At 42.9% G+C, this 24,677-nt stretch overlaps 1 protein-coding gene across 1 annotated transcript; it reads left to right on the forward strand.

Moving 5' to 3' along the window:
- Nucleotides 1–9,290: 9,290 nt before the first annotated feature.
- LOC139084662 (rho GTPase-activating protein 20-like) lies at nt 9,291–22,871 on the forward strand. The gene is made up of 7 exons (XM_070628376.1): nt 9,291–10,665; nt 13,393–13,562; nt 14,937–15,098; nt 17,867–17,976; nt 19,352–19,542; nt 20,752–21,217; nt 22,117–22,871. Exons 4-7 carry the CDS (start codon nt 17,937–17,939, stop codon nt 22,263–22,265), a joined length of 846 nt encoding a protein of 281 aa, XP_070484477.1. The 5' UTR covers nt 9,291–10,665; nt 13,393–13,562; nt 14,937–15,098; nt 17,867–17,936; the 3' UTR covers nt 22,266–22,871.
- The last annotated feature ends 1,806 nt before the right edge of the window (nt 22,872–24,677 follow it).

A 24,677-nucleotide genomic window follows, 5' to 3' on the forward strand; every position in this document is an offset into this window, starting at 1 on the left:
TGCCTGCTGCTTCCCAGTCTGCAGAATCGAACTTTCATACAGTTAAAACCAGGAAGAACGAGGCTATTGTGACGCAGTGTTCTCCCAAGGAGCACACATACCTCAAGTCAGAAGGCTCAGTTCTCTCTTAATATGTGTGCGAGAGCACGAGGGTGTGTGTGTTTGTTTGTTTCAGAACTTCTCTTGCTTGAGTTAAGAGCAAGCACTGTGTCTCAAACGGGGATGGGTATTTCTTCTCAAGAAACTAGGAGGATTGAGGATGACGTCTCACCGGACCTTGTCAGTTTCTACTAGTTTACTAAAATGGACACCAAGAGGAAGTTCCAGGTGATAGAAGGAGGCTTTCGCTTCGCTCCCACTGTGGCCCACTCTGCTTTGATGCTTCTAAGTTTTAGAAGTCCAAGCACCCACTTCAGGGTGTGCAAGTCAGTGGAGAGGTGGAGCTGAGCGCTGCGTGGGTCACAGTGTGGGGAGCCTGAGAAGGAAGTGGGGACAGAAACTCAACTTTTCAACTCCATGTTTTCCCTGTAATTTGTCCAATATGTATTTGCTATAAGAATAATACTCTTCTTTTGATGTGTGTAAGGATTCTCTTCGAAACATCCCAGGGAGTGTCTTTACATTTGATCTCTATACTAAATGGCTCAGTATAACTGATGGAGAGAACGAGGAGGAGAAAATAGCTGCCACTCAGAGGTGACGATGCTATGATTACTCTACTGGGGCACACCTCAAAAGTACAATCAACATACTCTTAGGAAAATATTAGCTTATACTTTACAGCTTTGTCCACTAAAATAATGACCAATGCCAAAGAGTTTGATTTGACCACTCGCACGGAGGCCAGTTCAAAAATAGTGGCATGCCTTACTGCTCTCATTGAGTTCTTGTTCTTCTCCTAGTCTTGTTAATAAGGAATCCTTGACCATTTTATACCTTCTGAATATATTGTCGACGAAAATAATCCACAACCAATCTATAAATGAAAATTTGGGTGAGTTTATTCTGAGCTTAAATTTTAGGATTATAACCCGGGAGGTCTTTCCACAAAGGAACAGAGCACTCCAAAGAAGTGGGGGCACATAGGGTGGTTATATACCCTCAAAGAGGGTGTTTCACATGATTGAAATGTCCCTCCCACAATAGTCACAAGAGTGCCCTGTTGGCACAGCACTTGATGGACACAGCAGGTAGTGGGTCTGCTATCTCCAAGGGCGCAGCAGGAGGCAAGTCTATTGTCTCAAGCTGGGCGGTCACAGGTGAGCGCAGCAATCAGTTTCTAGCCTAAGCAAAGATGCTTAATCCTTAAGGAGACACCAACGTTGGCAGGGGGAGGGCCCTTTATCTCAAGGGCCTTTTGCTCTTGCCATAGGGAATCTCTAAAGCAGATATACAATGCATGCTCAACGGCCTTGGTCAGGCCCTTTTGGAAAGACAAGGTCAGGTCGAATTAGGTTTACACCAAAATGGCTTCCTCATATATTCCAATATATCCTATTACTTGCCATTTTTATTTGACATTTCCCCCTTTTGATCTCTAATCTTTCAATAGAAAGCATTGATGATCAAAATATTGTCCCTCGGCGCCAGGGTGGTTGCTGCCTGCCCTGGGTCCATCATGTCCCTCGGTGCTAGGCTTTTATTTCATTTATTTGCCTAGTCGTCCATGTTGGGGAGAAATAGTGGACAAGCATGGAAGTATATTTATTAACAGAGGAACCATTTCATATGTTATGTAATTAATTTAGATTGTTGCACAAACATTGTATATGCGCTTTTCTATGACACCTTGCATTTACATTGTATATGATTATAGAACAAGTACAGTAACGATAATAACAGCATTTTTGAAAGGATTAGTCTGAAATGAATTCTTAGTCATAGTCTCTATCAGAAAAGGAAATTTGTCCAGGGTTATAAGATAGATCAACCGTCTCAAGCCATTGAGCAATCATTACTCTAGTTTGTATGCTACTCTTATAACACTGAGTAAAGAAAACAACAATTAGTTTGAATATTATGACCAGTACAAAGATTCCAATAAATAATAGAAATAGGAATTCCAATCCGGATTGAAAGAGGGAACTGATACTGAAAAGGGAGTCAACCAAATAAATCAAAGTGGGTGCAGGATTCACATAAGGCATCCACTTGCTTCTTTATGTACTTTAGCAGAGATGACACATTGGAAGATTCTTCACGTACAAAAACACAGCATTCAGTCTGAATAATTGTATATGTACCACCTTGGGATGCAGTAAGAATATCTAAAGCCATTCTGTTTTGAAGGACAGCCTTTCGCATTAAAGACATTTCGGTATTTAATAAGGCTATTCCTGCTTGACTATCATTAAGGGCTCCTTGAGTAAATTTAGTCAGAGCTTCCATATGTAAAGATGACATCTTTTTGCCCCAAAGAAGAAGCACAGATAGCTGAAAATATAGCCATACCAGTGGAACACTGAACAAGCCCATCTGGCCTTAAAGAGAGGGAGATTGGCAATAGGTTTTAACTCAGCCTGACTCCTTCCCTGCTTTTAAAGGAAACTCAGGGTGCAGTGTTTTAGCCATCCAGGCAGTAGCCAAGGCCAAAGATTTGTTCCACATGACCATTGAGTTCCATTAGGAGTCACTCGATAAATTCCTGGCCTTCAAGATCAGTCTGTTCCAAGTTAATCCCTTTCTTTAAGTATGATAGTATTCCAAACAAATTATAACAAAGGTAACAAATGTTTACATGAGGAGATAGAAGGTTGGGAATACAGGCCTGGTCCGGAGTCTTGGGACAGCTGTCTACAACAGATGTCATCTTCTTCTCCTCCTGGTATGATCCTTTCCAACTGGGCTGTATAGAGTCTTATTTGATGTCTCTTTCAATAAATAAATTCTTCAGGTTATAGCCCATGATCCTTAAGTTCTGGGAGCTCTGTGAAAGAATCAGCTACCAATCTTTCATTTTACTTTAAGTACCTCAATAAGACCTTGACAACAATGTAATATATCCCTTAAGAAAAGCTGGTTCATATATTTCTTCATCTAATTGCATAGGCTGTTTTATTATTATTTCAAAATGAGACAGCCCATGTTTACAAAAAGTATAGATCTAAGATTAAGGAGCACTAGCATAAGAGCTTTTGGCCGTGAGAGAGTAAATGCTTCTGAAAGCTTGCCAATTAAGTTCTAGTTGTGCCATTAGTTTTACCAGTCCTGAGGATCGAGGATGGTAAGCACAGTGGAAATGCTGCAATATTGGCCAAACATTACAAACAGATTTGAGTTCCCTAGTCACTATGTAACTCAGTAGGAATTCCCCAAACAGGAATTATTCTCTCTAATAGTAATTTACCTACTGTTAAAGCCATTGCTCTTCTGCAAGGAAAGGCCTCAATCCAATGTGAAAGCGTGCAAATCATTACCAAGATGTATTTATATCCTTGAGATGGTGGCATTTGGACAAAGTCCAATAGCCATACCTCAAAGGGTCCCTTAGGAAGGGGAAAGTGGCCTTGTGACCCATGGAGTGGGTTTCTTATTGGGCCCGAACCACATCTGCGAGGGGGTGTCAAAAATTTCCCCTTTTGACTGCCATATCTGTTTCTCTTGTTCCGTGGCAATTTCTTGAGCCTGTAGAAGGAAATCTTTTACTGGGTTAGCAGAGTTAACAGAAAGTAGCAGGCATTCTTGAGGCTAGACAGCATAACATCCTCACTTATCATTTAAGTAAGACTCATTTGTAAACCAAATTAAACAATAGAATGCAGTCGTGGTCTTCTCTCCCTTGTGATGTTGGAAGCAAGGTAACAAGGTTAATGGTTGGAGCAAATTATAAATTAGTTCCTGTGTCCAGGGGGCAGGCAGTCAAGAAGACTTGTAGATGTCAGAGTCAAAGCATCTTTTTGCAGCGTGAAAGGTCTCTGATGATGTCATCGGGCATTCAGGTATCTTTCTGAGTGGCTTACAGCTTACACAGCAACAGATAGGAATCTCTCTTAAGTTTCTATCAAGTCGTTCGGCTTCAGTTTGCAAGGTTTCAGGAAAAAGAGCATGATCAATTCTCAATTATTCCAAATGAAAATGAGGTAATAGATTGAAAACATTAGTTTGGAGGTTTTTAACCAGATATTTCAGTAGAAGAATTCAGGATCCAGTCCAGTTCACAGGTAGAAAAAACACCTCAAAGACAATTAACAAAACTAGGATCTAACATCCACAAATGTGTCTTATAGTTTTTCACTGAAACATAGCTCTTCTCTCTAAAATCACCCTCATTTTTCCCAAAGATAGCCAAATTAAGACTAATTGGTTTGCAATATAAGTTTAGTTTCAAGAAACTTGGCCCGATTATTTACATAAGTGCAGCAAGAATAGCAATTGATCATATAGGCTCTGAAATCTGCTTTGCTGGAATTCTTTATGAGGAATCTCAGGTTGAACTTTAAAGACCTCTCGAGGCCAGGAAAGACAAGCCAAGGACTTGCCGTCAGATTTTGCCTGCAGTACCTACAGATTTGGGTGGATTCCTCTCTTCTTGAGGTCCCCCAAAATATTCCAAGCTTCCTTGCACCTGCCAGATAAGCAAACTTCCTTACTTACCGGGTAAGATTGCTGGAATGTCTCTCTGTAAAGCAAGGTATCAGGCCCATATTTCCAAGTGGCTTATTTTCACAAAGTCAACCTTATTCCTCAAAGGCAGTGTTGTCACATCGGAGTCTATATGTTTCTCTCAAATATGACATTCCTGTCAAAGCTTTGGCAAGATAACCAATGTTTCCTGTTATAAGGAGAACAGATTCTTATTGAACTTATGCAAATAACTATATTGCCACGAAATAACCATAGTCACTCACAAAGAGTTTCCAAATTCTGGACGGATCAGGTAGGGAGAAAAAGATAAATGTTTCAGTTTTGCTCATAAAGGTATAATTTCACTAATTGCTGTAAGTCATAGTTAGCATAAGAGAAAAGATTTTCTTAAATCTGAGAAAACAAAACAACACATCAAAACAGTATTTCAAACAAAAGTTGTAAAAAAAAATTATAATCATCCTCAATTCATTCAGTCCTAAATAACCAGTTCTTGATCTCAATCTTCCGTTAGCAATTTTATGAGGTCATCAGTTTTTCCATTATATTTCTGTAATTTCTTACCTAGTTCAGTTCTAAGATCTGAAAGTTTGTCAGAAACCTGAATTCCAGAGTAAGCGTGAGAGTCCTTTCCATGAATTCCTCTGAAGATGAGACATATTTGCAAAAGCAAAAAGCATCAGAGTAAAACAACTGACCGTAAACAACAAAAGACTTAAAAATGGCAATTGACAGAGAAACTTATTATTCCTGTGATATACAACACCTTAAACTAATCATTAGAATTATGACTGATAACCAGGACAGATCAGAATTTTAGGAATGTTCTATAATTTTCAAAACACTTACATCAGTAACATTTACCCACATAATACCAACTAAGAAAGACTATCATCACTTATCTGACAAAGCTTCCAATGTAATTTAACAGACCAATAAGCCTAATTAGTTTAGAATCTTCCACCTTATAGGAAGAGAGAGCAAATTTCTCTGTGAAGTCTCAGGGGCCCTCTGAAAATCGTCAGAGAAATTCTCTTCCTTCATTCAGGTCAAAGGAAAACCTTTATTTAGGACTTGAATATTTTTTTTGAGAGAGAGAAGCTTGTCAAAAATATCAAAAGGTTTTAAAAACACTTATTTAAACAATGCTCACTGTGAAACAATGCTTAAGTATCAACAGCAAAAAAAAACCTTAATAGAGAGACCTCTGTCTTTTTGTACCTAGGAAACATAAACAAAGATACAACAAAACATAGATCTTTTGTAAACTTACTCAGAAGTAAAAACCTTTTATAATCTCGTTATCAAGAGCAGACTAAGAGTTTAAGAAAATTATCCTTTTAAGAGAGAGCGCAAAATTCTAATTTTTGCACCAGTTAACTTTTTTTCATATTAAAACCCATTTACTTAATTAGATTCATTTCAATCTTAGCCAACTTGACCAGGTACAAAACTCTTTTCAGAATTTCTTTCACAAACCTTCTACAACTTTCTTTTTGCCTTGAGAATTTGTCCCATGCTTTCTTCCTTCCCTTCTAGTACATTAGGACAAATTTATCTTTCTTAACCGAACAAACAAAAATATTTCCATTCTTTATACCTTCTTTACTGAAAACATGCATTTTAACTTTCCTTGAATGCAAAGCTGTTTTCCTTATTAATTTTCAATAGCTTTAATTATATATATTAATTAGAACTTTTAACCATTGACAGACAAAAGGTAAGCAATTATGAATTGCCTTTTATATCAGCATTCTAAACACTTCATAGTTTCTAGGAACACATCACTTTACAGTAAAAGACCCAAAGACTTTTAGCATCTCTGCAATAAAAACCAAAAGTAGATAAACTTAGATGTTTAGCAATATTTGTTCTATCCAATCCAAAAATTACCCAGATACTCAGATTTTTATCACTTAACTTAGCAGAACTCAAGATTGTTACCAAAAAGAATTTGGAAGCTGTTTTTCCCTCCCCCTTCCTTTTGGTGTTTGTTTTTTTCTTCAGTCTTAGGAATTAGTGATGGGCTCGGTAGTAGTTCCTGGAGAGGGGAGATGATAATCCTTTTCGAGATAAAGGCGCTGGGTGGAATCTGAACTGCCTCTAGAGCAGTATTTCCAGTCTTGCAAGGATTTTCTAAGGACAGTTGCTCTTGGTTTCCCAGAAACTGGACTGTAACTTGAATGACATTCTAGCTTGATCTACCTGTTCAGCTGCATCACAAAGGCATGGAGAAACTCCTCAAGTTTTCAATTTTACAGAAGGTCCAGGTTCTGGTCAGGTCCAACCTGAACTTAACCTTGACTTGGTGGCAACAGAGGAGATGATGAACAAAACAGACGAAGAAAAGAAAAGAAGAGATCAGACCTCGCCCCCATGGCCTCTTCCAGAGGGTTATCAAGATAAGAGTCACACAACAGTTCCTATGCTGGGTACACAACCCCAGCAGGACAGTTCACGGAATAAATCACAGGTCTCCTACCCTTATAACTGACTCAGTAGGTGACTAAAATACTCAATGAGTCAACTGTCAAGAGAGGGCACCCCACTTAGGGTTGCTGGGGTGATCAGGCCCAGAAACCCAAAGTTGGGGCTCCCAGGGGTGGAGCCTTTGACTCTTTAAAGATTTCTTTGTTTCCCGGTTGCAAAACTCAAAAGGAGACGAAAATGGCCATTGTAACTCTAAGAGAGATGAAGACATTTGGGTTAGTTCTATTCAGAAAAACTTTTTGTAAGCGCTTACTTTAAGTCAATGGAATAGAGCTCTTTAGAAAAGAAGAAGGAGATGAGCTCTGAGATTCCAAAGGCAGCTGCAGAGGAGATGGAAGGGATAAGCGGGCTGGGACGGTTTCTGACTTCTTATCCTTTTTTTCACTTCAGATACCGTCTCTGCCAATTTACGGTTAGTCCCCTGTAAAGAATTCACTTTATCATTATTATGTTTTGAAGCCTCTAAATGCCAATCATAATAAGCTTCCCATTCTTTTGCTTTAGTTTTAGAGCCGGCTCTTTCTACTTGTGTGCACAAATACAGTAGCTTTGAGATATCCAACGTTCCCCACTTTGGCCACTTAAGTCATTCTTAGTTAATCCTTCCCATTTTGTTAGATACTTGCAAGTATTGTTTCCATACAGGAAACCAGCTGGAGTTCCATTGGGAGGTTGTCCATCCGGGAGCTGGCCGGCTTTAAAAGCACGGTTTTCCCATTTTCTTTTCACTTGTCTGTCTGTTTGTTTTTTTTTAAAATAAAGTCTGAACAACTTCTAAGGACAGTGTAGTGGCTCTATAAAGCAGTTTGTTCAGACATTATAAACACAATTCTTTCCAATTTAAAGCCAAATTAAAAGGACAACCAACCCAGCTCACTCCAAGCTCCTCTAAGCTCCCGCGGCTTAGGAATTCTCTCTAGGTTTTTCTCCACCTAGGAAATGTACCGGTACCCCTCAAAACCTCTAGTCTTAAGACCTTACCCAGCTCATATAAACTCTTGGACCGTCAACTTAAAATAAGGAGGTCTGGGTTTCAGGAGAACTCACCAAGGTCACCTGAAGAATGCAGTGATCCGGGGGGCTCAGTGGGCCCTTATTGGTACTGAATGCCGGTTCAGTGTAGATTCCAGGTGGCCTCAGGTGGGTTTCTCTGAAATCCTGCTGTGACTACGCCAAGAACTGTCGACGAAAATAATCCATAACCAATCTATAAATGAAAATTTGGGTGAGTTTATGCTGAGCTTAAATTTTAGGATTATAACCCGGGAGGTCTTTCCACAAAGGAACAGAGCACTCCAAAGAAGTGGGGGCACATAGGGTGATTATATACCCTCAAAGAGGGTGTTTCACATGATTGAAATGTCCCTCCCACAATAGTCACAAGATTGCCCTGTGGGCACAGCACTTGATGGACACAGCAGGTAGTGAGTCTGCTATCTCCAAGGGTGCAGCAGGAGGCAAGTCTATTGTCTCAAGCTGGGCGGTCACAGGTGAACGCAGCAATCATTTCCTAGCCTAAGCAAAGATGCTTAATCCTTAAGGAGACACCAACATTGGGAGGGGGAGGGAAGTGGCACCTTTATCTCAAGGGCCTTTTGCTCTTGCCACAGGGAATCTCTAAAGCAGATATACAATGCATGCTCAACGGCCTCGGTCAGGCCCTTTTGGAAAGACAAGGTCAGGCCGAATTAGGTTTACACCAAAATGGCTTCCTCATATATTCCAATATATCCTATTACTTGCCATTTTTATTTGACACCTGGCAGGAGGTCTTCTCAGCCTTCACGGAATTGAAGAGAGTGAGGACCTTGCTCTGGATAAGCTTGGGCTGAAGGGAGTGTTGTGGCTGGTTTGATCTTCTATCCAGACCACTAACACTGTCTCCCTGTCGGCAATAAGGCTGTTTTGCTTTCTTCTCATTCATGTGTTCACTGCAGGAGCACTTTGAATTTCCTTCAAGAACTTTTCTTTTGTGTTCATGACTTGGCTAACTCTCTGGTGCCAGAGGACTAGCTCTCAGCCGCCTCAGCTTTCGACATGGCTTCCTCAGGAAGCTTAATCATTTCTCACTTTTCATTTAAGGTGAGAGGTGTGTGACTCTTCCTCTCATTGAACACTTAGAGGCCATTGTAGGGTTACTAGCTGGCCTAATTTCCATATTGTCATGTCTCAGGGAACAGGGAGGCCTGAGGATATGGAGAGAGAGGGGAATGTCAGGTCAGTGGAGAGGTCAGAACACACACACATTTATCCATTAAGGTCTCCATCTTAGATGGGCAGTGTTCATAGTGCCCCAAAACAATTACAATAGTACCATCAAAGACACTGATCACAGATCACCATAACAACTATAATAATCATGAAAAAGACTGGAATATTGCAAGAACTATCAAAATATGACACAGCGACATAAAGCGAGCAAACACCGTTGGAAACACGGTGCTGATCGATTTGCTTGACATAGGGTTGCCGGAAGTTCTCAATTTGTAAAAAGCACAGTATCTGTGAAATGCAATTAAGGGAAGCACAATAAAACTAGGCATGCCTGTATTCTTCAAGAATGAAATCCACACCACACTGTTGGGGAAAAGTGCAATTCTCCACAGAGAACTCTATGGAGAGGAAGCAATTTAAAGCATGGAAGAGCAAAACAAATCACATGGCAGGCAACTCCCGGTGATGTTGGGGGCAGTTTTCCACTCTGTAAACACTGTTTTGCACTTTGCTTCTGGGTTTCCAACACCATGCAGCCTTCCCTCTGATGGCTGCCTGGCAGGGCCCTGGGAGGGTGGGCAGCCGTGGGAGGGCAGCTGAAGGCACAGAGCCCTGCTGCTCTTGAGGAGCCCTTGTCTTTAGAACTGACAAAAGGAAACAAAAAATCTGTGTTAAAATGACATTACGAGTGAGACAACAGTGATCACAGCAATTCTGAACATATATGGTCCAATTCTTTAAAAACCATTGACCACCAATGTTTATTAATATATTTTCCTTGATCCTTATAAGTCTGTGTGAGGGTAAGCATTTAAAAGGATGAATGTCAGGCTCAGAGAGGTCAAGTAATTTGCCTCAGATGTACAGATCTAGTTAGTGTCAAGGCAGAAACTAGAAGGCATTAAATATTCTCGGAGGGAAACACAGCAAAAGTCAACATTGTGCAATGCACTTACGGATCTATGCATTCCAAAGAAAGCAACGTGGTTAAAAATCTTTTTCTCTTTCCATTTTAAACTCTTTTGCTTGGGCACCTGCTTTTTGCAAGGTGTCGCCCGTGAGGGTGCACGTGGCGCTCGCTCGGGAGCACAGCCTTCTTCATCCAGAAGCTGCGGGAGAATGGCAGCACACACTGGTGTGGCCCACACGCTCACAGTAAGGAGGTTTGATCCTAATCCATCACCATCATCCTGATGCATAGTTAGATTTTTCTCTGTACAGGACATGAGCATCCCTACATAATTAAAATGAGCCATCGTCCAGCCACTGGGCTCCTGCCACAGGGACCAGAGGGCTCCACCTTCCAGGAGTCCCCAGACACGCAAGGCCAATTCATCCTGAAGCCAAGGCACCCAGCCAGGAACCAGCAGAGGAAAGGTGAGCCCCTCCCCTCCGGCAAGCGCCTTCTCTTGGCTCATGTCTCCACTTCCCAAATGCGTGACACGGAGCTGATTTTCCATGTGTGGGTGGAGGGCCCGTGTGGACAGGAACCCAGTACCCGCCCAGAATCAAGCTTAGAGAAACTCCAAAGGTCTGAAATCAAGACCCAGCTCAATTCTAGGAAGGTTTTTTTTCTTTTTTAATTCTTCTAGGTAGACAGTTGCTCCCTTCTCTGTATCCCCAGAGCACTGTTGCCATATAGTTCTGTGTCTGCACATCCATGTGTCTTCTCAGAGCATGTGCTTCTACAACCCGAGAACGTGCCTTCCCGATCTCAGGGATTTGTCCAGTATCTCGGTCTGTCACGGGAGGGGACCAAATGACCACATGTCTTAGACACACCTGGAATCAAAAACTCCAGTGGAGCGAAGAGTTATGGAATTGAACTGGACTCTCTTCTGGGCTTCGGCTGAAGTGGCCTTGGGATTCCAGAGAGAACTGGACTCTCAAGTCTGTTCCCACAGCAAGCTCGCTTTCCACGTCTGCTTCAGACCCAGGGCGAGACCAAAACTAGACTGAATGTTTACGGTCAGGGCTTTTTTATCTTCCTTCTTGTCATTTTTTCCCCTACCACTCCAATATTCTCCCATTGATATTTCTTTCTCTGAAGAAGACATTTTATTTATTTGGGAAGTATTTGAGCCAGAATAGAATTTCTACTTCAAAGTATTTTTATTATGATTGTTATTCTAGAAGGATAAATTTTCAAAAAATTTATTTTTTAATACACACACCCTAATTGGAGCATGAGGAAACACTAACCTAAATCTTGCCAGGACTGTTTAAAACTAGCTAGGTTTTGGGGGCCAGCCCGGTGGTGTAGTGGTTAAGTTCAGTGCGCTCCACTTCGGTGGCCCAGGGTTTGTGGGTTTGGATCCCAGGTGCTGACCTACACCACTCATCAAGCCAAGCGGTGGAGGCGACCCACATACAAAATATAGGAAGATAGGCACAGATGTCAGCTCAGGGCCACTCTTCCTCAAGCAGAAAGGAGATTGGCAACAGATGTTAGCTCACTGTCTATACTTTCTGTCTATGCTCATAGAGTAGCTGAATGTGTAGCTTTGTATCAAGGGATAGAGCACTCTTCTTCAGAGCATTCTTGTTTAAGCTGAATAATGGAATACATTTGGATAGTTTTAGAAATAATAAAATCAGGTTAAGAGTAGGAAAACCAGGTTGCATACAACAACTCAACCTATATTTTAACGTGTATCTGAGACAAACATTTGTACATGCAGACATATAGAAATCTTCTCCTGGAGTTAAGAATGTATTGGCTTTCTTCTCTCTTTTTAAAATGGTAGGGGTATCAAATGCCAGGCAGGAAGAAGCCTTAGTTAGGGGAGTGGTGGCATTCCTTCATGACTGCTACCTTCTGGAGGCAGTGAAATCAAACGGAGAATGGGGGTGGGGTCTGCTTTGGGGGGAGGAGACAGATGTCTAGGCCTCCTTAGGCCTCTGAGTGAGGGAGATGAGATTTATCAAGGCTGCTATGAGCCATGCCTTATGCTGAGTGGGACCTTCTAGTATTTAGTCCAAAGAGGTGTAGGTAGCATCATTTACATTAAAGTTGACCAAACCAAAGCTCAAAGAGTTTTCAGTAAACTTATCCGACTAAGCGGCAGAACCAGGAGCCTTCTGTTTCTCAGATCCTGCTCTCTCTGGTCCAGCCCCAGGAGCACTGCATCCACGTGAGTGGACATGGAGATGCACTCACTCCTTCCCAGGAAGGCCGAGTGGTTGGACGTTGAAGGCTACTTGGTGAAATGTTGCTTCACTGTTTATCCTTCTACAACTTGGCTCCTCTGTTGACATTTTTAGTATTCGGTATAAACATGTGATTTAAACAAATGTTAAGGTACCTTATTAGGTAAACATTCATAGCTGAGCAGTAGAAACTTGGAACTCAGCTTTTCCTTGCTGATCACCTTTCCTTTGAAAAGCATTCTTTTGACAGGGGCTGTTGGGTAGTTAAAAATCATCTCTGGGTAGCTTTGTGGGGTGTCCGAAGAAACACGGCCACCTGGAATCTTACCACATAGCCAGCATTTAATGACTACTTCCCAAGGACCCTGACTGCTGATAGTCATCATGGAGCTGCCTGAGCGTTGTGGCCCCCAGAGCAGAGGCCAGAGGCCGGCTGAGAAGTGGGCTCAGGCAGGTTGTGTCTTGAAAGGCAGATCCTTTTGCTGAAAGAAAGTTGACCATGGTTGGGCGTTCAGAAAGCAAACAGGGAATCTAAGAGTGGGAGGAGACTTACTATGAAAGTAGATGATTGCCAAACTCTGCTTGATTTGAAAACCAAACCTGGTTAGCTTTCGAAATGTGATCTGTCACCTGAATCCACTGTTCATACTAAACATCAGAAAACACGGACAAGTACAAGTGAAGTGTCTCATGCAACAGGCAGGAGAGAGCACTGCCTAGGAAGCATTTCCCCTGGAAGAAGTGACCCCGAGTCTGAGCAAGCCTCTAGGTTTGCAGGATGAGGGGAAGAAGAGCACATTAACACCACAAGGATGCAGTTGGCCAATTTCCAAACGTGGGAAATTCTGTGCAAAAGCTGACTCAGTTCCTCTTTCTTCTTGCCATCGCAATGAATGTGCCGTAAGTAAATTAAACTAACTACTACTGATAATCTCACTTCTTCTTTGGATTCAGGCCAGAAGTCAGTGAGAATTAATTTTATGGGCAACTGGGCCCTCCGGCGTGGCTCCAGCACCTGCCAGGACCTTCTGCACGTGACGCCACCATCCCCAAAGCCAGGGCAGCTCTTCGGCGTCAGCCTCGGGGATGTGTGTGAACGCGACAGCCTGCCCCCTTCTCTTCTGGTGGGTCTCATTTTGGTCTTCTGTGGCTTTCCTGAGGAGGGAGAACTCTGAGAGGTCAAGTGTCTCGTTTAAATCTATCCCTAAATGGAGAAATCTTTAGACAGCCGCTGGCTTTGGGGGAAAAGCTTTGCTAATATTACGTCAAAGAATAAAATCTGATTTAGGTACTGCAGAGTCATAAAGCAAACACGACAAAGAAAAGATACCCATGTCCATTCCATAGGTTTCAGCAAAGACCCACATATGCCTGCTCAGATCAATGCAAATGGGCTCTATGTGGATGAGTCTCTGAGAGTCCACCCCGTCTCATCTTCTCTGAACTCCACAGTAGTCTTCAGCCTCCTTCAGCTGAGTCTACTCAATCTCACTCCTCAGAATCTCTCAGGTGATTTTGACCTGTATTTCCAGTGCTGAAGCATACAGACTCAGCCTCTGGCATATGTGGATCCTTTCATCCAAATAGAATGTGTCAAGTGACAGCCACAGAATTTGGCCTGTGTTAACTCAAGTTGGTGTATGGAATTGTCAGTGTCAACATTTATTGAGTGTCCAGTATCTCTCCAAGCACTCTACCAGATCTAGGGAATTTTAGGCTAACGATGAAGAAATGTGTCATGCCAGTCCCATGCTCCTACTACCTCAGTCCTTGCAAGTTTCACAGCAAATTTAGGGGGTAGCTATGATTATCATCATTCCCACTTCACAAATGAGAAAAAAAAGTAACCTCACTAAAGTGTACACTGTGCCCAAGGCCACACAGCCAAGATGTAGCATCATAGGATTCGGGTCCCTTGGATTACCTGACTCCAATACCTAGAGCCTTTCTGCACCACAAGCAGAGGACATGAAGATGCAGCAAAAGGAAAGGAAAGAGTGATGAGAAGGGGATGTAATTAGAGGAGGAGGAGAGGGGTTTGGAGAGCCCGATTTGAAAAGAGGGAAAGCAATCCAGGAAGTAGAAATGGGGTATGCAGCCCCTTAAAGGGGAACGAACAATGGGACACGGGTATGGCACGAAGATTTCCATAGCTGGGGAAGAGCAGCTATATTAGGGCACGATGAGGAAAGATTGGTGGAGTAGGAGCGGGTGATTCCACAAAGGCCTGGAAGCAGGGAAGTTTGATTCAAAAGTGTCAGTTCACTGAAAAGGAAAATCTGACTTAACAACTGTTTGAAATGTTTCAGCATATGAATGTAGAAGGGATGGTTGGGTAGAAAATAGAGACACTGAGAAAAAAAATTCTACGTTTGCTTGCATGCCCCCCCCTCCAGCACTGCACCTCGCTTACCCCAGCTCAGACAAGGGGGGAGCTGGTGCTCTGGGCTCCTGGATACGAGGTGCCATTGATTTTTCCTTTCTCTTCTTCCCTATAGGATATGCTTTGCTTTCTTAAGCAAAAAGGGCCGCTCACAGAGGGCATATTCAGAAAATCGGCCAATATGAAATTATGCAGAGCCCTAAAGGAGACATTAAATGCTGGGGACAAAGTGAACCTGGACTGTGAATCTGTTCTTGTGGTCGCATGTGTCTTAAAGGTAGGGAAACTTCTAGCATTATCCACACACAGCGTAACTCTGAAGGTACATGATCAATTTCCTTCACCGTGATTGCCCAGGAACCATAATAGGCATAATAGATTGAGAAACTGAAAAACACTTCACGAAGTCCAAATTTAAGGGCGTTAGTTTGGGTGTTAAAAGCCCCAAATGTTAGATATACTTTCCTTTTTCATCACACACTACCTTCTCCTTCTTCATTCCTGAACATTATCCCAGAATAATAATAATAAAAATTCTAAACACACACTTAGATATACAGAACGTTTACCAGAACAAACATCCTGTTTTTGATGACTTCTTCACCATTGTCCTAATGAAAGCAAAGTTTACAAAAGAAAATTCGTATGAAACATTTGAAAATAGATAGAGAGGTTGACCGTAGTCAGTAAGCCAACATTTGTCATTCAATGAATCAAAAAATGCTCAATGAGTGACCAAAAGCTCCGTTCACTTCCTCATCCTTCTTTCGCCTGTCTCTTTTAATTTAAAAGTAGTGTAGGGGTGACTTCACTATTTTTTGCCTTCTTTCACCCTTACCAAATTTGGCATCCTTTATTAATGTTTGTTAAGCTTAACCCACCACCCACGATTATGGTCACACAGTAACAAGCTCCTACCACATGCTTCTTCTTATAAATCTGACTTTTAAAGTAGGTGCAGCAACGAAAATTTGTTTGGAATTCTGAAAATTCAATAGATTTATACAAAAAAGGTTTTTAAATGATACCGCTAAATCACAAATATCCAGTTATGTTTCTATGAAGGGAATCATAGAACAGGGAAAGAATTGACTCAATCCATCTTGGTATTTGTTAACAGCTCTAAAGAGGAATGTCATAAGTAGAAATGACTACAATAGGTTATTAAAATTCTCTTATAATCGAGATTCCATTTGGTCTTTCCTTGTTCCCCATGATTGTTCAGCTCTGTCATAAATAGGGACAGTTCAGAAGTGGCTTAGAGTCGACCACTGTGACACTGGGATGATTAGAAATATACTCTAGGCATACAAATAGCAAGTTGAGTGTTGCCTTCTGTGAGGTGCCCACCTGGAACTGATTTTCCAGCAAGAGTTAGAGTTGCCCATCAGCAGAGTCTTGCCTATCTTTCTGTTATAAGTACAGACTAGCAAGGGGGTGGCCACTCGTGGGTATAGTTCTTAGACATTCCTAAAGTTGACTGATCTTGGTGGGGAATCAGACTTTGCAACTTGGCTTTGATAATACCATGCCCAATGAACTGGAGTGTTGACCTAAACCAGAAATGAGTACATCATCAGGACCACATTGAGTTTGCCATTGAGCTGTCTAAAAACAGAGGTCCAGCAGTGAATACCCTTGGCATATTCTGCTCGGGTCATGTTCTGGCTTCACCACACTCAGCCTCACCAATGGGCTCCCACAGAACAGGGTTCAGGAAACAGAGAGGAGACACATGCTCCGAGTGCATGTAGTGTGGTACGCATGAGGCAAGGGCCCTCCTGCACGCTCCCAGACTCGAAGAGCCGGCCAGAGTTGGACTGCTTCCTCCCTCCAAATATATTGGAAGCACTCCATAGGAAACACGGTGAAAAGCACTAACTACCATGGCTAGCTACAATACCATGGGTACCACACACCAATCAACATAGTCAAAGTGAGAGGACTGGGACTCTGTCCATTGGCTTCTCTGCTCTGTCCCCAGTGCTCACAACAGTGCCTGGCACTAACAGCAGCTCAATAGGGATTAGCATGAGTGAACCATCATTAGATTCTAATTAGGATAGTTGCCCTGAGGCACTTCTCGAGCAAGCCACCACTAAGAGAAGGCATGTGCTGCTGAGTGAGAACAATGGAAGCTAGGTGTGCTTGGAAGCTAGCAAGACAATGTGACAACTTCCCCTCAGTCTTGCACAAACATTAAAGCTTCGTAAATTTTAATAGGCCCAATTCTACGATATTAAACTTGTTCCTCAGCCCTCTAAAGTGACAGATGTTCCAGGCCTCCACTTAGGAAGCTGACATTTGTGCGTCTGTAGCCCTGATACTCAGAGGCCTGAAGTTGCGATGTATCTAAGTTTTTAGTAAGTTTCTTCTTTTGGAAGGATCTGTATGTCCCACTCACAGACTGTAAGGGGTAACACATTGTTACCCATTGGGGATTTTAATATATTTCCAATGTCTGCTGCTTCCCAGTCTGCAGAATCGAACGTTCATACAGTTAAAACCAGGAAGAACGAGGCTATTGTGACGCAGTGTTCTCCCAAGGAGCACACATACCTCAAGTCAGAAGGCTCAGTTCTCTCTTAATATGTGTGCGAGAGCACGAGGGTGTGCGCGTTTGGTTTGTTTCAGAACTTCTCTTGCTTGAGTTAAGAGCAAGCACTGTGTCTCAAACGGGGATGGGTATTTCTTCTCAAGAAACTAGCAGGATTGAGGATGACGTCTCACCGGACCTTGTCAGTTTCTACTAGTTTACTAAAATGGACACCAAGAGGAAGTTCCAGGTGATAGAAGGGGGCTTTCTCTTCGCTCCCACTGTGGCCCACTCTGCTTTGATGCTTCTAAGTTTTAGAAGTCCAAGCACCCACTTCAGGGTGTGCAAGTCAGTGGAGAGGTGGAGCTGAGCGCTGCGTGGGTCACAGTGTGGGGAGCCTGAGAAGGAAGTGGGGACAGAAACTCAACTTTTCAACTCCATGTTTTCCCTGTAATTTGTCCAATATGTATTTGCCATAAGAATAATACTCTTCTTTTGATGTGTGTAAGGATTTTCTTCGAAACATCCCAGGGAGCGTCTTTACATCTGATCTCTATGCTAAATGGGTCAGTATAACTGATGGAGAGAACGAGGAGGAGAAAATCGCTGCCACTCAGAGGTAACGATGCCATGATTACTCTACTGGGGCACACCTCCAAAGTACAATCAACATACTCTTAGGAAAATATTAGCTTATACTTTACAGCTTTGTCCACTAAAATAATGACCAATGCCAAAGAGTTTGATTTGACCACTCCCACGGAGGCCAGTTCAAAAATAGTGGCATGCCTTACTGCTCTTATTGAGTTCTTGTTCTTCTCCTAGTCTTGTTAATAAGGAATCCTTGACCATTTTATACCTTCTGAATATGTTGTCGATGAAAATAATCCATAACCAATCAATAAATGAAAATTTGGGTGAGTTTATTCTGAGCTTAAATTTTAGGATTATAACCCGGGAGGTCTTTCCACAAAGGAACAGAGCACTCCAAAGAAGTGGGGGTACATAGGGTGGTTATATACCCTCAAAGAGGGTGTTTCACATGATTGAAATGTCCCTCCCACAATAGTCACAAGAGTGCCCTGTCGGCACAGCACTTGATGGACACAGCAGGTAGTGGGTCTGCTATCTCCAAGGGCGCAGCAGGAGGCAAGTCTATTGTCTCAAGCTGGGCGGTCACAGGTGAGCACAGCAATCAGTTTCTAGCCTAAGGAAAGATGCTTAATCCTTAAGGAGACACCAACGTTGGCAGGGGGAGGGAAGTTGCACCTTTATCTCAAGGGCCTTTTGCTCTTGCCATAGGGAATCTCTAAAGCAGATATACAATGCATGCTCAACGGCCTCGGTCAGGCCCTTTTGGAAAGACAAGGTCAGGTCCGAATTAGGTTTACACCAAAATGGCTTCCTCATATATTCCAATATATCCTATTACTTGCCATTTTTATTTGACAATATGAAACTGAGAGCAGATGAAATCCTTTGGTCCAAGAGAGATGCTAAAGGACCAATCTGCCAGGGATATGGTCTTACCTTTGTCAAACACTTAACTAGCCAGAGAAGTTCTTATCTGGTTCAGGAACTGAACTCAATGAAACATTTTTGCCTGGAACTTTGCTGGGCTCTTACCCTGAGACAGTGTTCCTATATTGCTACCTTCAAAACAAAGGGAGCCTTTCAAATTTCATCACTGTTTAATTTAATCAATGAGCTTTTGTGAACTTTAATTGAAGAGTTTCTGCAATGTTTCAGAGTTTTAAAATATATTTAGATTAAATTCGATGTTAATAAGATGTGCCCAAATGAGAACACGTTCTAGGCGTTTCAGGGAAATATTTCAGGCAGCATGTTTAGGAGGGCCATTTCTGCATTCTCGTGCATGTTCACTGGGCTTTGTGCCTGCTCTACAAAGAAGTCCTCTGTTCCCTTTCTCTGTATTTCCAACTTCCTGAGCAAAATGACGTGCTGTCTTTAAAGGTCCATTTTTGTGTCTTTAGGCTTTTGGATGAGCTGCCCAGAGCCAATGCAGCAGCTCCTGCGCTATCTTTTTGGAGTGCTGCACAACATTCAGCAGCATTCGTCCGTCAATCAGATGACAGCTTACAACTTAGCCACCTGCATAGCCCCAAGCATTCTTTGTTTGCCCAATGCCTGCAGCGCAGAATTAGAAAGTGACATCACAAGAAAGGTAATGAAAGCTCTCATTTGCGTGCCCTAGGGGTCAGAGTCCCCACTTGGAACCCAAAATGGACGGTGTTAACTCTGACAGACCAGTTTTTGAAAGTGTATCCGTTGAGTGGCAGAGTCATTTATCCTCCTCTGTGGGGATGGGAAGGAGGGTTGTTAAGGGGGAACTGTGAGCAGTTGAGTCTCTCCTCCCTTCCTGTCCATGAGACTAAACTCTGGACCGACTGAACAGCAGAGAGAGGAGTGGCCCGATATGACAGAAAAGAACCTGGGCTTTGGAGTGTGACAAGCCAAGGTTCAACTCTCAGCCTAATCACTGAGGGATGTGTAACCCTGGGCAAAGTTTCCAAGCCATGGTTTCTTCATCACACGATGGCGACAACACCCAGCTCCTCTGGTCATTACTGGCACATCCTAGGCAGCTTGGGCAATATGAGCACCCATGGCTCCACACACTTTGGCCTTCCTCTGCCAGCTGTGGCTCATTCAGAAAAATACTTGGCTACTATTTTGCCTCTGCTATAGGGTGAGGAAACTAGTAAAAGATTCCAGAACATCCTATCAGAGCTACAACATGCCCAAGAAGATCATAGCTGTTTCCCAAGAGAGTTTCCCAGAAAGTAAGGGTGGGGCAGGCAATGCAAGAGGAGGGGCTGCAGCCAGACAAACTGAATGGTGTCTCTCCAGCTGCTTTCTTCCCTCACAAAAACCCACAGAAATCTCTGCTGCCCAAGTTTAAGCAGCACCTAAACTTACAAATGAATTTCACGTATCCGTGTCTATTGGGTGCTTTATAAATTTTCCTAAGATGCGATATGTCTATTATATCTCAACAAAACTGGAAAAAATGTTTAATGAAAATGAATAGATAAAATTTCATAAGAGACTATACATCTTCCCCCAAACATCCTATGTGGGTTACATTTGAAAATTGCCTTTGTTTTCAAGATGTAACCATTGATATAAAAATGTTAGCTTTTAAACTAGACCACAAATTATGCCTTTAGTCCACTGATGAAAAGTATTTTAAAACCTGTGCCCAAAGTACTCACGAAAGTATCACAGTTCGTTCTTAGAGAAAACTGGTTCTCTGAATTTTTCTTAGTATTCTTTCACAATTTTTGTTAGAGCCAAGATTCATGTATGAAATGTGATTTATAACTATGCCATATGAAAAAGAACACCCCGTTTTTACCCTTTTGTGTTGCAGATTTCTCTTGTGCAATTTTTGATTGAGAATTGCCTCCAGATCTTTGGAGAAGACATTGCTTCCCTCCTGGGGGAGAGCTCCATGCATTGTGATGGCAGCGAGAAGGCTGCAGATCCTTCGACTGACTTCGGAGAAGACATTGCTTCCCTCCTGGGGGAGAGCTCCATGCATTGTGATGGCAGCGAGAAGGCTGCAGATCCTTCGACTGACTTCGGAGAAGACATTGCTTCCCTCCTGGGGGAGAGCTCCATGCATTGTGATGGCAGCGAGAAGGCTGCAGATCCTTCGACTGACTTCGGAGAAGACATTGCTTCCCTCCTGGGGGAGAGCTCCATGCATTGTGATGGCAGCGAGAAGGCTGCAGATCCTTCGACTGACTTCGGAGAAGACATTGCTTCCCTCCTGGGGGAGAGCTCCATGCATTGTGATGGCAGCAAGAAGGCTGCAGATCCTTCGACTGACTTCGGTGAGAAACAGGCAGCGAGGCCGCCAGGGGTCATGGGAGATACCTAGACGGGGGATCCCAGAGCACATCCCAAGGGCAGTGATTCCCATCTGCTCCTCCTTCCACAGGCTGGCTCACAGGTCAGGCAGGGTTGCACACTGTTGTGAGACCAAAGAAAGAAGAAGTCGAGGTCTCTGACTTCAAGAAGTTGCTGGTGCAGCTCGTAACAGCTTTAGGAGACATCATGGGATAATAGAGTGTCTGGGAACTTTTTCAAACAAAACTTCAAATCTATTATGTGTATAATAGACGTCCTCTGGTTGAAACCAGAGTGAGGGCCCCGAGGCGCTGCTGCTCAGTGGTCCCTGAAGCACCGAGGAATTCCAGTGCTCTTTGAAACAGATTAAGAGGAGCAGCATCATTGAGAAAAAAGGAGCTGACTTGATGTCAGACAACCTTTCAGAGTACTGCAAACTCCTGTGCTACCATTTCCTGGCTGTTTGATCTTTGGCCAATTATTCTAGCTCGTTTTCAGTTTCTTCATCTCTAAACTGTGGGGGGTAATAATGTTTAAATCTTAGGAGTGTTGTAAAGATTAAATAAGATAATGGATGTAAAATAAATTTGTGAAAAAGTATTTAAGAAGGCTAGTAGAAGTGCCCCTGATGCTAGAGCTGGTATTATTGGCGCCTCGCTAATCACAGCTAACGGGCAGGAGTCCATTCTAGAAGGTAGAGTTTAGATTCAGAACCTGGGGGCCTGTATCATGAGCCCCTTCCTATTTTTGACATTTCTTGGTTTCAGACATTTACCTCAATGCTCTGAGGAAGTCTTTAGGAAAATCCATTTCATCGCAATGAGATGAGTCTAGTATCTGAGAATATGCTTATACTAAGACAATCGTTGGTTTTTCATTTCAGGAGTGTCAACCAAGCAACCTCTTGAATCCAAGCCAGTGAGAGTGATAGTGACTTACAAAAAGGCACAACTGCAGAATGACGCCGAGGCCCCACGTGGCGTGGGTCCACCCAGCTCCCTGTCTGCAATGCTTTCAGTCACTGAAGATTAGAGTCTCCATAATCATACTCGACCCTTTCCTTTCCTTTCCTTCCTGTAATATCCCACCAAGAACGCTTTCTCCAAAATTCTACTACCTCCGTTATGTTCTCATCACGTAGACACCAGTCAGCTAATGCCCCCGAAATCATTTTCAGCCCCTTGTAACAAAAAAGTGTGTGGGGGTGGTGAATTTCTAGAAAAATACAGGGTCAGAAAAGGAAAGTTTTCGTAGCTCCTGGGAATCACCTCAGGACTCAAGAACAGTAATTCCTGAGCTTGAAGATTCCAGTCCTCAGTCACCACAGGGTCAGTAGATTAGATGGAAGGATCCTCTCAGACATCTCAGGAAATAAGCTCCCAACGTGTCAGAGACCAATTTTCACAAAGTTAAACACATGAATCTCACACACTAGAGTCTAAACTTGAGTCCAAATGTTATTCAACTCATCTTACTGAGGAGACCAGTAAGGTGGTAAAGAATGTTTTTGAGTATAGTACTTTTATGGCACCAAGCTGGGGCCAAAGAAGCAAATTTTCTTTGTTGGACATAAACAGTTAATGTTTTAAAGGGTAATCAATCTATAAGCTTTGAATTTATCTTCTCCTGTGACAAAAATCTACAAATTAACATTATTCTATTTTTATGACACACAGTGAAGGACATCCAGATTTGGACTCCTCCATCTTACACTTCCCATGCAAGGTTTCCTGGAGGGGAATCTGTCCTCCCTCTGTCAACTCTCTCACCCACCCTTCACTTCTCACCCTGCTGACATGTGGCCTCTCCCTGTCTTCCTTTCCAGCAGCCTCAGTAGATCACATTCAACCGATGACCAAGCCCCTCCACCTGACAAACCAAAGCACATCTTCTGGGATTCCTAAGGCACTTGCCCTGCCAGGGTCTCGTAATTCCTGAATTCTAATCTCATTTCCCTGGTAGTTCACTTCTCCCAGGTCATGTTGTTTATCTCCATCTTCCTCTGTTTATATCATTTCATGGACTTTTCTACATCTTCGCCTAAACCCGAGGACTCTTCACGTCATTCCCAGGTGCCCTCAGCTCTCGTGTTGCCTCTGATTCCCTGCTCTCCTATCATCCCACCAACGCTCATCCCATCACAGACCCATGAGTGCAGCAGTGTCCTCTCTGGCCTCCCTGTCTCCAGTGGTGAAGTTGGGGAAGGATGGCCCCATGTATGCCTCCCACCCTAATGTTCCTACTTCAGGGCAAGCTCCCTGAGCAGGGATGAGGCTGTCTAGCACAGCCTGGCATTCCACTGCCAACCACCAGACTCAACACCAGGTAGGTATTCAGTAAATATTTGCTATTGAAGACATACCCCTCACTATATAGGTCACGTGGTACTGCATCAGGATGAGGCCTGAACTGGGAGAGAGTCAGCTGTGCACATCTTCCTTTTTCTGCCCTGATCCTGAGAGCTGAGGGGGCATCAACCAGGGAGAGACCTGTGCATGGAATTCCTTCCTAAAGTGCACAGTATGGAAAGAGGGGGCAGTAACTTTGCAGTGGAGAAAACGGACAAGCACTACCTTAGCCAGGCGATCAAGGTCAACATCAACAGTCATACATCTAGTTAATAACAATGAACCTGTATAATTTCATCTGTTGTAACCAATATCCCCGATTGAGGTAAGATGCTAGTAATAGCAAACCAGAACAGAGGTGTATGGGAACTCTCTGTGCTGTCTTTCTTAAATTTTCTATCAATCTCAAAACTGTTCTAAAAAGTAAAGTCTATCTTTTAAAGAGTTCCCATTAAGTATAGATGAAAAATGGTATCTTGGGTTTTCTTTAATTGGACATGCTTTGTTTACTAATGCAGGGAAGTCTGTCCACATTTGGGTTGGCTACTTACATTTGTTCTTCTGTGGATTGCTGATTGTCATGTGCCCCTAAGGTTTATGGTTATCTGTTATGTGACATTAGTGTAGTCATAGCTCACTGACACAGTCTCATGAACTACCAGAGTCCGAGGAAGTATTAACTGCCTGCTTTTCATTATCCAAATACCCATTTTACTGATGAAGAAATGGAGATTCAGAGAGGCTGAAAAATTGAACCAAGTCCACATTTAGTGTCACACCTAGACCTTGAACTCATATCTGTCTGACTCCAGAATTCCCTAAACACCACACTATACTGGGAAGTACCAAGTGTGTGACATTGGCAGGAGGAGGGGGGGATCCTGACAGCTGGCTGGGTGTCCAGTGACAAACTTTAATTCTGTATTTTAATGAAGTGATGACACCCCAACGGGGGGCACCATCCAGGCAAACTAGAAGTATGTAGGAAGTCCCTGAGTGGCTGCTGTGAGAAATGGCTCATGAGGGCAATGAGCTTTGTGTCCCAAGCAGAGGGACTAGAGTAGGTCACTCCAGACCTACTGAGAACAGCAAAATG

This window comes from Equus przewalskii, chromosome 7, assembly GCF_037783145.1.
Source record: "Equus przewalskii isolate Varuska chromosome 7, EquPr2, whole genome shotgun sequence".
Classification (NCBI taxonomy): Eukaryota; Metazoa; Chordata; class Mammalia; order Perissodactyla; family Equidae; genus Equus; species Equus przewalskii.